This window comes from Portunus trituberculatus, chromosome 40 (assembly GCF_017591435.1).
Source record: "Portunus trituberculatus isolate SZX2019 chromosome 40, ASM1759143v1, whole genome shotgun sequence".
Taxonomy (NCBI): domain Eukaryota; kingdom Metazoa; phylum Arthropoda; class Malacostraca; order Decapoda; family Portunidae; genus Portunus; species Portunus trituberculatus.
Genome location: NC_059294.1, coordinates 4542501 through 4555813, shown reverse-complemented (window position 1 = coordinate 4555813; position 13313 = coordinate 4542501). Strand labels below are relative to the sequence as shown.

The following is a 13313-nucleotide window of genomic DNA, read 5'->3' as shown; positions in this document are numbered from 1 at the left end:
AGACAAAGTTGAAGCAGAGTCGCGTGCAGAAAAGTTTGCCTTTGTCGCTATTGGTGATTACCTTTCGAGGCGCAACACTGAATGAAGAGAATCGGAAAGTACGGTAGCATTGAGCACATTCCCTGTCGACATGGAACAATCTAACGTAATGTAGTATGAGTGAGGGTGTTTGAGGCAGAGCACCAGCACTTTCCACACGTCCGTTTGGGAGAGCCGCGCGGTACCCACTGACACAGACTCCAGCACGCAACCTGCCTCAGCCCCGCCTGGCCCGCTGCTCCTGGCCACAAATCATTCTGTTCAAGAATAAGAGTAGAACTTATCCTCCTCCTGATGCACGTGGTACTTGAATACACAAATATCTCGAATCACTATATAACATTTCAAGTCACTTATAAATCTATGAAATTAAATCGGAAGTGTTTTCCAAATTTATTCAGTAATAAGAATTCAAATACGAGAATTATTGAAAGAACCCGTGCATCATATCTTGCTAGATTCAATATCGTACCACAATGCGTCGAGACTGGGAAAAAAATAAACGTAGATACTGAATAGTTGTTACTGGCTCAGGTTTCCCTTCGGTATCTCATCAGTGACTATCAGTTTGACTAATTTATAGTGGTAACAGGTGCATGCAATTTCAGAATTGGCGATGAGTTCCTGCAAACTGGCTAACAATATCAATTCTCGTTAAAGACTGAAGTGTGGTTTCAAAAGATTAGAGAAGATATACAATCAAAATACCCTGTGAATCCCAGATATCATAGTCAACAGAAAAGGCGTAACAGTAGCAAGAACAACACAAGTAAGAAGCAACATCTGATATTACATTTGTCGGTAATCATAGAAGGCAGGATATCAAATCTAATGTTATGTGGTAAAAGTACTGGCGAGGAGCAACATCTTGCATTTCAAATAAGCAGTAGGCGCCCGTATCACAAGCAACTGATATGGGATTAGGCTGAGGGAGAGGGGGAGGGAGACAGGGAGATGAGGGAAGTGAAGACGGTGAGCAGGGAACGTTAAATTGAGAAGTATTGGAAAACCGGTCCCTCACCAACCACCCGTCCGCCTTACAACACTTTCTTCTCTTTCCTCTCCTCATCCTCTTCTCTCTCTCTCTCCCCCTGCACCTCAACTTCTTTGGTTATTCTCACTTTCCATTTCTTTGTAACACTGTATTATTCATATTCTCCTCATATAATACATTGTTTTCTCTTCTTCCAGCCTTTTATTACTTCCTCTTCGAGTCTTACATTGGAAAACCATGTCTGATGTTTTTAATCTCTCGTAGTTCTTTCATCGCACTGCCTTACTGCTTCCCATGTTGCTTCTTTCCTTGTCTTGCTTTCATCGTAAACTTCCTGACCTTTCTTTTTTTATGTTATAGCATATATCACCTGTAGGTCTATTTGAAGAGAATGGAAAGCGCTGTCATGTTTCCACCCATTAGCGGTGCAGGCAATATTATTTATAGTGGTATTCATATTAGGGCCCAAATCACCACTCAAGCGTATCTTTGGTGTAAGGCAATTACACCTCCACTTAGAACCTGTGTATCATGGTGACATGTAGGTAACTTTAAACCACACTTGCTATCTTCTGCTTTCTGTCTATTTTCCTCTTTCTTCCGATATTATTCTTGTTTTTACTTTTTTTTCATGTGCCTTTTTCATGTTATTTATGCATTTATTTATTTATTTATTTTTGTTCCTGCGTCGCATCAGATTAACTTATACTTATGTGTCATCCAAATCTCTGCATTCCTCTGAATATATCTTATCCAAAATTCTTCTTCTTTTCTATTTGTTCATTTTTGTTCTATTTTTCTATTTTTTCTTTTTTACATCCAAGTACGCATTTTACATTTTTCTCCTTATACTCCTTTAAATATTCTACGAACATACACAATTAAAGTTCTCTCCACATCTCTCTCTCTCTCTCTCTCTCTCTCTCTCTCTCTCTCTCTCTCTCTCTTACCTAAACCGAATCCTTCTACTTTTTAGCCTTCTTTCCTCTCTCCCTCCGCCCCCCCTCCCTCCCTCCTCTCGGCTCATATCCACTTTGCCTCCAACAGATGGTCAGTCTCCCTCCACCAGCTGAGACCACCTGGACAATCTCACGGCCATCACCCTTCCCCCCTCTCCCCGACCAAGACACTCTCTCTCTCTCTCTCTCTCTCTCTCTCTCTCTCTCTCTCTCTCTTTATTGTTTTATCATATCTAAAATTTTGTTTATTTTATATTTTCTGCTCTCATTGTTTTCGCTGTACCATTATCATTGTTTTCCTTCTGTTTGGTTTTCTATTTTCTCTTTGCCATTTGTCACGTATTCAGTTTCCTTTCGTTCGTTTCCTTTGCATCACTATCTCTGCCTGTTCCTGTAAGCTCAACTTTTTTTTTTTTTTTTTTTTAAATCTAGAACAATTTTTTTTTCATCATATGTGCTATTTTCTTTCTTTCCTTTTTTTTTTTTTTTTACTATCTTTACTATTCCTTTCTTCTTTCTTCCTACTCTCGCTCACCTCACCGTTTGCTCCCACAATCCCCCAAAGTATTTCTCCCGTCATTCTCCTTATCCCTGTGATCTCTGTTGAAGTACAGACCTGCAAGTGTTTCGTGGGCTTTATTTATTTTTTTCACACTTTGGCTTTTCGACTATTTTCTAAGTTCCCCTTTCACTTTCTTTCTTACTCATTCGTCTCTGTTTCCTTGTTTAGCTCTGATTTTTTTTTTTTCGTTTATTACTTGTTTGTCATTCCAACTTTCTTCGTTTGCCACAAACACAAATTTACTTGCACACACACACACACACACACACACACACGGCCCGGTAGCTCAGTGGTTAGAGCGCTGGCTTCACAAGCCAGATGACCGGGGTTCGATTCCCCGGCCGGGTGGAGATATTTGGGTGTGTCTCCTTTCACGTGTAGCCCCTGTTCACCTAGCAGTGAGTAGGTACGGGATGTAAATCGAGGAGTTGTGACCTTGTTGTCCCGGTGTGTGGTGTGTGCCTGGTCTCAGACCTATCCCAAGATCGGAAATAATGAGCTCTGAGCTCGTTCCGTAAGGTAACGTCTGGCTGTCTCGTCAGAGACTGCAACAGATCAAACAAACAGTGAATTACACACACACACACACACACACACACACACACACACTCTACAAAAGCGGCAGGATTTATTCGTACATACATTTCTTCTTCGTTTTTCCTAGATTGTCTCTGAAACTAAGAACAAAATTATGGCGATGTTCAAAAACTGGCCCAGTCAACGCAGACTGCTTTATGCCTCACCTGAATAAAAACAAACAAACAATAGGAACATCAGGCTAGGGGAATTAGGTGGGCTTACCTGGACGTCTGGCAAAGTAAATGACTCAGGATACATTGATCCAGAGTATGCACCGCACATGACACACATCAGTATGCATTCTGCCATTTTGTCTATACACTGCTTCACCCACCTACTATCAACTTCTTCACTCACCTACCCACTCAGACGTAGGCTACCTAAATAATTTTTACAAATTTAAAATGTTTTTTTGTTTTTTCTCCCCATTTGCTTTACGTTTCCTATCAATTAACTGCAACAGACGTAAAACAATCAAGACCAATCCATACGCTATCCTCACCAACAGTGGTACTCGTTAACCAAAGCTCTTCGTAACTTCAAAAAAATATCTTCACTTCATGAATTTAACGTATCAAACAACAGTACGAATTTCCAAGATTAATAGCCCAATCTTTTTAGACAGAACATAGAAAATGAAAATCCAAGTGTAGTTTACTAGTATCTAAAACTGTTTCTACAAACTTATCGGATAAATCATTATAATATTGGTTTTCTTCATTTCATTAACATACTTTGCTTTATCTTAATTACCTCTCATCCCAAATATATAAATAAGAAAAACATACATCTAGTCTATCTAATTAATATTCTTTTCCGTCTGGGATAATTCCTTTTTATCACTTAAGCTGCCATTAAGTTTTCTTAATGAACGAAACTGAAGTGAGCATTTCAATTTCCCCATATTTAGCTTTATGTGTTTGAAGGCGCTTACGTAGAAACTTTTTTCAATACAACCATCGTTTATGTACGTTTACTTATAACTACACGACCTTCCTTATTTCCGATGCGTTCTGGAAGTAGAGGTCCATTTCCACCAGCACAGGATCCCATTTCTTGATTGCTGTTCTTCCGATGCGATGATAATGAGTTCCCTTTCCCTTTCCTTATCACTCCGTTTTCTTCTTTTCTTTCGTCTATTTCATCTTTTTGTACTTCGGATATTATCATTACTGTAATCCTTTTCTTTTTTTAATGTTCTCCGTTTCCTTATTTTCATATTCCTGTTCTTTTCTCATATTCCCTTGTTTTTGTCCTTGTTCTTTTCCTCTATTAAATCTTTTTATTTTCATCTTTTTCTTGTTCTATTTCTTTTCCCACCTCGCTTTTCTCGTCCTCCTCCTTCCTCTCAAACATCATCTATGGACAACTCGCTTCTAAAAGAGCTTGAGCTGCAGGGTAGAGAGGATAAAGTGGGGGAGTGGAGAGGGTTGCAAAGAGCTGATCGGAAAGGGTTGTAATTGGAATAGGGTTTAAGGAGCTCCTGAAAGGAATGGACACCCTTTTTAAGATGCTAAAATAGGATCGAGGGAGAAGGAGGTAAATATAAGGGGTGAAATTTTATATACGTTCATCAGCACCAAATGTGATAGGTCTTTAGTCTTTCCCTCCTCACTCCTATAAATTCTGAACTTTATGGTTATGACGTTTAATGAAACTTGCTATTGCTTTAAACCTATTTTCTGCTGCAAAGTAATTAAAGGACGTATTCGATAAAGATACCAACCAGAAATCAGGCATATGGTAGGTAAATAAATGATGGTGGTTTTATTTACTTTATGGTTGCTACGGTAACATCATCATCGCATATATTTCTGTTTGTATTTCCTTCTGTAGTATATGAATTAAAAAATAATCAGAATATTATATGAAGACTATGGAAGAAAAAAACAATTCAACATGTTACCGTAAAATTATCTTCGCATATAGTTGTTTGTATTTGCTTCTGTAGTATATGAATTAAAAAAGAATCACAATACTATATGAATACTATGGAAGAAACAACTAATTCACCATTAATACCTAGTGAGGAAATAGCTGACTTTTATTAACACCAAAAAGACTTTTTTCTACAATATTTGGTTTTCATTTTTCCTTCCCATTAACTAAACTAAACTTGTCATAAGACTTTGAAACACACTAGAAATATATAATTTTTGTTCTTTGTAATGAGTAAGTTTATGTAGTTTTTTGGAAAAAAAAATATTATTCCTTCAAAGTGTCTTCTTTAGAGACATTGTCTATGTGTACCTTTATATTCATTCCAAATATATATATATTTTTTTACGATTATGTTAACTTCCAAACTCCCCACACCCTCCAAACATAGATAAAATAAATAAAATAAAATAAATAGATAATAATAAATAAATAAATAAAATTAAAATCACATATACACTAAAAAATCACAGATACACTCATACTTCAAACCGTCACCTTGTGCATTCATTATTTCATTATTTTTTTGCGTTTTGAAGCTTAAAGCACCTGAAATAAATAACTCACATATCTGCATGCGAAGAAGAACCATGTGTACCCTTCAAATGCACACACACACACACACACACACACACACACACACACACACACACACACACACACACACACACACACACACACACACACACACACACACACACACACACACACACACACACACACACACACACACACACACACACACACACTATTTATATTTCTTTTAGCCACTTACCCATTCTGGCAACACTCCAGCGTGCTCTTATGTAACTCGTGTCCCTTTCTTGAAAAACAGGTACAGCATATTCAGAAGATGGAAAAGAAATATCTATTTTCATTATATGTCAAGAAAAGGAAGCTCGTTTATTTTTTGTTTAGTTTAGTATTTGAAATTAAAATAAGAAGCCAATATCTTTATTTTCAGTGTAACTTCTGAAATGAGATAAATAACTAATTGAAATCGGCCTTTTTTTTTTTTTAGCTTTTATACTTTACTTTCTTAAATGAAATAAACAAGCAATTAAAGCATATCTAATTTCGGTTTCTCTTTCCTTTATAATATAATTTATGAAATGAGTCTTGTTTTAGTATAATTAAGTTTTTGAAATAAGATGAATGACCAATTAGTGGCATAAAAGAGACAGGCAAACTCAACGGCGGGTAAGAAGGAGGTGCCGCGATCTCTCACCAGCAGGAATGGCTAATACTTCTCAGGGTCTTACGCGGCACACATTTGTTGGCAGTCCTTCATTAATGCCACCAAGACGCTGCCGAGATCCTTTGTGGCTGGCAAGCTTGGGCCTCCACCACACTCCTTAATTAACGGGGAGGCAGCTAATTAGGTCGAATTTTTATTCATTCTGGACCCAGACGTAAGTTGATTGAAAGTCGAATATAACTTTTCTCTTTACATGCCTTACGTCCTTTCTCTCTCTCTCTCTCTCTATCAGCAGCTCTGGTTTCCTCATTCCCTCCATTCCTCCCGTACCAAAATAATTCCCATCTCTTTACTTGTCCTCCTCTCCCCCCATCTCTCTCTCTCTCTCTCTCTCTCTCTCTCTCTCTCTCTCTCTCTCTCTCTCTCTCTCTCTCTCTCTCTCTCTCTCTCTCTCTCTCTCTCTCTCCCCTCACTCTTACTCGCATTTCCCCATTTCCGACTCACATTTCCTTTCCATTTCCTCTTCATCAACTCCTCCTGCTCCTGTTTCTCCCCCTCCTCCGTCCTTCTTCCTGTTTCTCCTCTTTCACCTCCTTCTTGACCTTCTACTACTACTGTTATTAATACTACTACTAGTACTACTACTACTACTACTACTACTACTACTACTACTACTACTACTACTACTACTACTACTACTACTACTACTACTACTACTACTAATGCTGCTGCTGCTGCTGCTGTTCTTACTGTTCCTGCTACCACTGTCCTCTATTTTCTTTTTACTTATTTTTTTCTGTTATTTCCTTCAGTTTTGGAATATTATTTTGGCTTTTTATTAGTCTTTTCTTGTCTACTTTCAAAATGTATTTTTTATTGAGTGTTTAACAATTTCAGAATACCGAAAGACACATGCAACAAAGTCAGCGATAAAAATGCTCAACTTTCGAGAGTAATCAACAATTTACTCGCCTCACCACAAAAAGAAAACACAGGAAGTAAACAAAACAAACCGTATAAAAGAAAGCTGCTCTACAAAGGACAAATTACAACTTCTTCACATCATTTGGTAGCAAGTCTCTTTCTTCCACATTCTTTACAACACGAAATAGGAACAAACAAGCTGTTTTTTTTTTCTTTCCTCCCTTCACACGGCTCAGTCCCATCTGCTACACAATAAAAGCAATACCACTTCATCAGCGCTCCGCCAGTACCCGACTGATCACAGCAGAGAAGAGCGCTGAAAGAACTACGCTGAAATTGCTAGGTACATAAAGCAGGAAAAAAGGTAAACTGTTTCTCTTTTTCTTTTCTTTTACTCATCGTAATATATTGAACTTAGTATAATAATTTCTCGTAACGTCCGGCCAATACACACAAAGTATTAAGATAATGGACGCTGTTCCCGCACATGCCTCAAGTCTAGGACGGTAACACTTCTCAAATTAAAAATTGAACTAAAAACCGACGGAAACTTTACACTACCGTAATATTTGTTTATTGGTTTGCCTAAAGTTTTCTAAGGTATTGGTCATAATGGTTTCTTTTCACGTTTCGTTTTCTGCGTCATTTCTGCTTGAAAACTTAGGAGCAACGCATTCATCAGCATCGCACGTGTTTCTCCTTTGATCATAACAGCACCAAGGCGTGATATCACACTGATTTCTTTTTCAGTTACCAATAGAACATTTAATAAAGTTTATTCCGTAATTACTGAGCTGAAATTCATCTCTATTAGCATTCATTTATTGGTTACATATTTACTTATTTACTTATTCAATCATTCATCTATATATTTCTTTTATGAAGGCGATGGTAAAAAGGAAATTACTTAAAATGACTCAACCTTGCACTTTTTAAAGTTTCGAAGCTGACTGCATTACTTCTTGGAGTAAGCTTCTGAAATGTTATGAATGTTTACAAATAGACCCGAGGATGCTAATTAACCTTTCTTAAATAAACTGACAAGAGTAACTTTCTTCGTTTTAACATACGTAGACTTCAACACAAATGTTTACTACTTCATTAATGATTCAATTCGTTCGACAAGCAGCTCAAGATATTTCTACCTTATATGTGCCTTTTCTTCGAGCAACATACTTTCTGATAGGTGTGTGTGTGTGTGTGTGTGTGTGTGTGTGTGTGTGTGTGTGTGTGTGTGTGTGTGTGTGTGTGTGTGTGTGTGTGTGTGTGTGTGTGTGTGTGATTTAACTTTTACGAAGAACGTAAACTATTTCATAAATGTAATAAATATAAGCCACTATCTTCTCTCTTGCCTTCTCTTGTTTTGCACTCATAGATTTTCTATTTTTCTTTCCTTACGTTCATTTTTCCTGACCTCAACTACGACCGACCGCCGAACCTTTCCTTCCTTTGGGGATCGCCTTATTAATCCAAGATGTTTACAGCAGGACAAAAGACTCTCAGAAAACCTTATCTTTGTCTATGATTAGAGTAGAGTGGGAACAATGGGGTAGCGGTGGCGGCGGGGAGGAGATATAGCCGTGGTGGGTCTTGTATAGTACGGTACTAAAATCAGGAACAGGACCAATGATAGGACTAGTAACAAACAGTAGCTTCAACACCACCACCACCACCACCACCAACAACAACGAAAACAATAACAACAACAACTAATAATAATACCATCTTTAATGACTCCACCAATGGCATCATTAACAACTGTAGCAGTACATAGCAACAACAGCAACTTTAAAATAAGAGTGAAAAAAAAGCTGCGATTATATATTTTGTAAGTTACATCAAGAGGAACAACATCGGCTTAATTTAAGATAATGATAAAAAATACTATCCTTACTACTACTACTACTACTACTACTAGTACTATTACAACAAAAACTACTACTACTACTAATACAACTACTACTACTACTACTACTACTACTACTACTACTACTACTACTACTACTACTATTACAACTACTACTACTACCACTACAACTATTATACTACTACTACTACTACTACTACTACTGCTACTACTACTACAACTACTACTACTGCTACTACTACTACTACTATTACTACAACTACTACTACCAACAACAACAACTACTGAGCAAGAGATGGAATGCACGCGATTCGATTTCCAAATGAGCCCTTGATCAGCGAGAAGGAAGTGCAAGAATCAGTGAAGGGGAAGGAAAGCTGAGAAAGCCGCAGGTTTGAATGGATGTGCGGTCGAGTGTTCGGAGAGAGGCGGTGTTACTGTTGCTGAGTGGCTAGCAGGGTTGCTTAACGAACGGTTTTGACGAGTGGGTGAGTGCGTGGGTTGTTCTTTTGTAAATGCAATGTAAATAAGTAGATGCGTATATTGATGAATAAGAAAAATGAAAACTGGCCATTGATTTCCACATTTTACGAAGTTGTAAGCCTTCTTTGATTGTGTGTTGTGGTTGTTGTGGTGGTGCAATGTGGAAAAACAAAAGCTCCTTCTAAGGCAGCATAAATCATGCACCACAATAAGAAAGATAATGAAAGACCACATCACTGCGAGACAATTTCATCTTTATCGCACACTAGAGAGAGAGAGAGAGAGAGAGAGAGAGAGAGAGAGAGAGAGAGAGAGAGAGAGAGAGAGAGAGAGAGAGAGAGAGAGAGAGAGAGAGAGAGAGAGAGAGAGAGAGAGAGAGAGAGAGAGAGAGAATCAATATACTGATTACAAACACCATTTTTCAACCAAACCTTGACTTCTCGCTCGTTCCCTGTTCAAGACCGAAACTTTTTTCCCCACACCCGCCCTCCAAGTTCCTACTCTCTGCCGTGTTTCACCATCGCTTCTTCTGTCATGGGACCACATTCTGAGACACATTTGCAGCGCATCCCGACTACTTTCAAAAGGTTCTAATTAATGTTATACGATTATGAGTGGTATTTTTACGATTCCAATGACATATTAACATATGACAATGACATATTTTTGCATTGTTAAAAGGAGAAACACACTTGAGAACCCGAATGCTTATCTCCGTAGCCTTTGATAATAGTCGTGGTGAAAGCAAAGCGTTTCTGAATATAATTCCTGTTCTCTTCCTACGCTTCTCTCTTGTTACATCCTTCCCTCCAAAGGCAGTTGCTCTCGACACATTGGGGCGTGGCGGAGGTGCTTGATTGCTTCGTCTAATCAGCTGCGAGTGTTGGCCTGTCCGGGACGGTGATTCGCTGCAGAGTTACGGCACTTGGGTAATAAGATGTGTGCTGGTTACGTCTCTGTTGTGGATTCTTCCTACACGCTGCCGACCATGTTAATTTCGAATGTTCTGACACGTTTCAACAGCCTGATTTACTTCTTTGGGTTAAGATGACGTGGTTCTGGCAGGAAGCAAGGTATGATAATAGAAATAGTGAAGAGATGGTAAGAAAAACGGTATATACATTTTTGGCGTTCAGAAATAAAAAGGAAAGAAAGGAGAACACAAATTACTCTGAAAGTGAGATGGAACAAGTGAGGGAGTGCCGATATAAAAGTGGTATTCCTGACTATATAGACATAATTAAACTAAAAACTAAGACAAGGACAAACAAGGTGGTCAGGTTGCAATTTCCGAAGACAGTTTCGTTTATTGTAACACCATCTTCTAACACTGCACAGAGACTTGGGAACAAAGACTGAGATGCAAGCTGTCACCTCCCATCTCCCATCTCAACCCTTCTCGTGATTTTGACCCTTTGAACTCTAAGCGCCTCTTGTCCTGACAGCCTCAATTTCATTACTGCACCGAGTAAGAGGGAGAAGGGAAAGGGAGAGGATGTGGCGTCGGCCCTTTACGCACCCTTCCATGTAAGTGTATTAAGTGATATTACAGTCATTACAGGCGCAGCTGTAGAACGACTGGTAAGCTCATGTGGGGTGAAGGATTCCGTGGTCCTCTTAGCGGGACGCGAGCGGTTTGTTTTGTCTGCAGTGTGGAATATGAGAATATGACGATGGCTCTTTCCAGGAATTCACATTTATGGGGGAATCCTCGGAACTGCTTTTATTTATACCTAAAGGGTGTGTGGTGTTTTGTTCACTAAGAAAAATAGTCCTTTTCTTTTTTACCTTTTTTTTCTTTTCTTCTTCCGGTCTTTCCATTTTTCATACCCTGTCCATTCTATAACACAAAGACAGCCGTACTCACCCTCATTTGCTTGAGTTGCGTCCTGACGTACTCGGTCCTGGAGGCTTGGTCGTGGCCCACCACCGTGAACGACCCCGTGTACTGAAAACAGATGAAAAAGACATATTGGTACACACCCGTACACAGAGTTTCACTTCAACAAACACCCACTCTCTAATTAAGGCATTAATATTCCACTGCACATCAATGTGAACGAGGAAAGCTATAGGTATTACTAGAATTGGAGAAAAAAACTGGCCTCCTAAATTACGATGAACTATAGTACACTTAAGACCCCACAGAAATGTTCTAAAGATATGTAGAAAAAAAAAAAAAATGAAGTATAGCCATGCAAACACAGAGCTCCGTCAGTATTTTTTTCTAGAATAAAGAAGAGATTTATATGCGGATATGTTTCAGAACAGCATTTGTATTAGGTTTTCGTCACAGAGTTTCATATATAATAATTCAACACTGCACTGAAAGATTCTCGCAAAAATAATGTAGCTTCAAAATAAACATTACGTCTATCTTTACAGTGTCTAATAAAAAATAAAAAAAGAATACAATGAGTCGCAATTTAATTTTTTGCTACAATTAGTCCTCTTTTCAGCATCTTAAGATAAGAAACTAATACAAATAAATAAATACACATTAATCTAATATTAGGCATCAAATATAAACACACACAATTTTTTTCAAAGCACGTTTCCAAAAATCAGCCTATACGGACCGGCCAATCAGCTTCCAAAGAGACAGCAACAAGGCAGGAACCTGACACAAGTGATCTGTGATGCTCGGAAATGAGGCTGGAAGTGTAGGAAGGAGGGAGGCTACAAACAGCTACGTAATCTCTATTTCCTTTACTTTCCTTCCTTGCACACCACCCTCCCTCACCTCTCTCTCTCTCTCTCTCTCTCTCTCTCTCTCTCAGTCTTCACCTTCTACATTTAGTAACAATCTACTATTCTACTCCTTCTCATAAACTCATACCCCTCCTTCACAATTCCTCTCATTATTATTTCCCTATACTTTCACTCCTCCCTCTGCTGCATCCTCCACCTTTCCTTCTGACTTCTCTCCTTTAATATGTGAAAGAGGCAGACTCCGTCTAATAACTGAAAACAGGAGATTCCTTTCAGTCTCGCTTTCGCACTTTCACAAGAGAACCTGCAAAAAATGTCACACAGGAAGAAATTAAGGTAATGAATCTTAACGAGACATTCGAGTGTGGCGTGGCTGTTGCAAATGGGAAGGTAGAATATGAGGGCAGCTGCAGGACGCTTTATCTGGACTTATTAATGATGATGATAATGATGATGCTGATGATGATGAAAAATGCACGGTTATCATGCAAATGTGTCTAATATTATCTTTACTGAACTTTTTTATTAGGATTGTGGTGTAATCAATTCGAGAAGCTGTCGGATGTCTTACGTATAGATAAAACAAACAAATTGAATACAATTAATTTATCTTAATAACTATACATGAAAAGTAAATAAAACAAATACTGCTGCTACTACTACTACTACTACTACCACTACTACTACTACTACTACTACTACTACTACTGCCACTGTTATCTATTACTAAATAAATAAAAGAAATAAAATTACTACGTACATAGTACCAACTACCTACAAACATTTACACACAAAATATGAAAATATAGCATACACATCTCAAACACACACACACACACACACACACACACACACACACACACACACACACACACACACACCCTTACCCCAACACAGGCCGTGGAGTGCTTGCATGTTCTCTGTTTGACATAAATGACAGCCAGACTGTAAACAAAGGCAAATGACGTCATTGTGTCAGCGTACCAATAGGGGAGGGACAAGAGAATAAGAGAGCATGGTACAGGAAGGCGTGGGGCAGGAGGGGCTGCATGGGAGGA

The 13313-nt window shown here is 38.5% G+C and overlaps 1 protein-coding gene across 9 annotated transcripts in view; it reads right to left on the bottom strand.

Annotated features, from left to right (window-relative positions):
* LOC123516108 (tensin-1-like) overlaps positions 1 to 13313 on the bottom strand; it is a 400888-nt gene that overhangs the window by 229258 nt on the left and 158317 nt on the right. For all 9 annotated transcript variants that reach the window (XM_045275202.1, XM_045275204.1, XM_045275203.1 and 6 more), the window contains one exon: positions 11411 to 11491. In XM_045275202.1, the coding sequence (XP_045131137.1) occupies positions 11411 to 11491 (81 nt within the window). The remainder of the gene's footprint in view (positions 1 to 11410; positions 11492 to 13313) is intronic.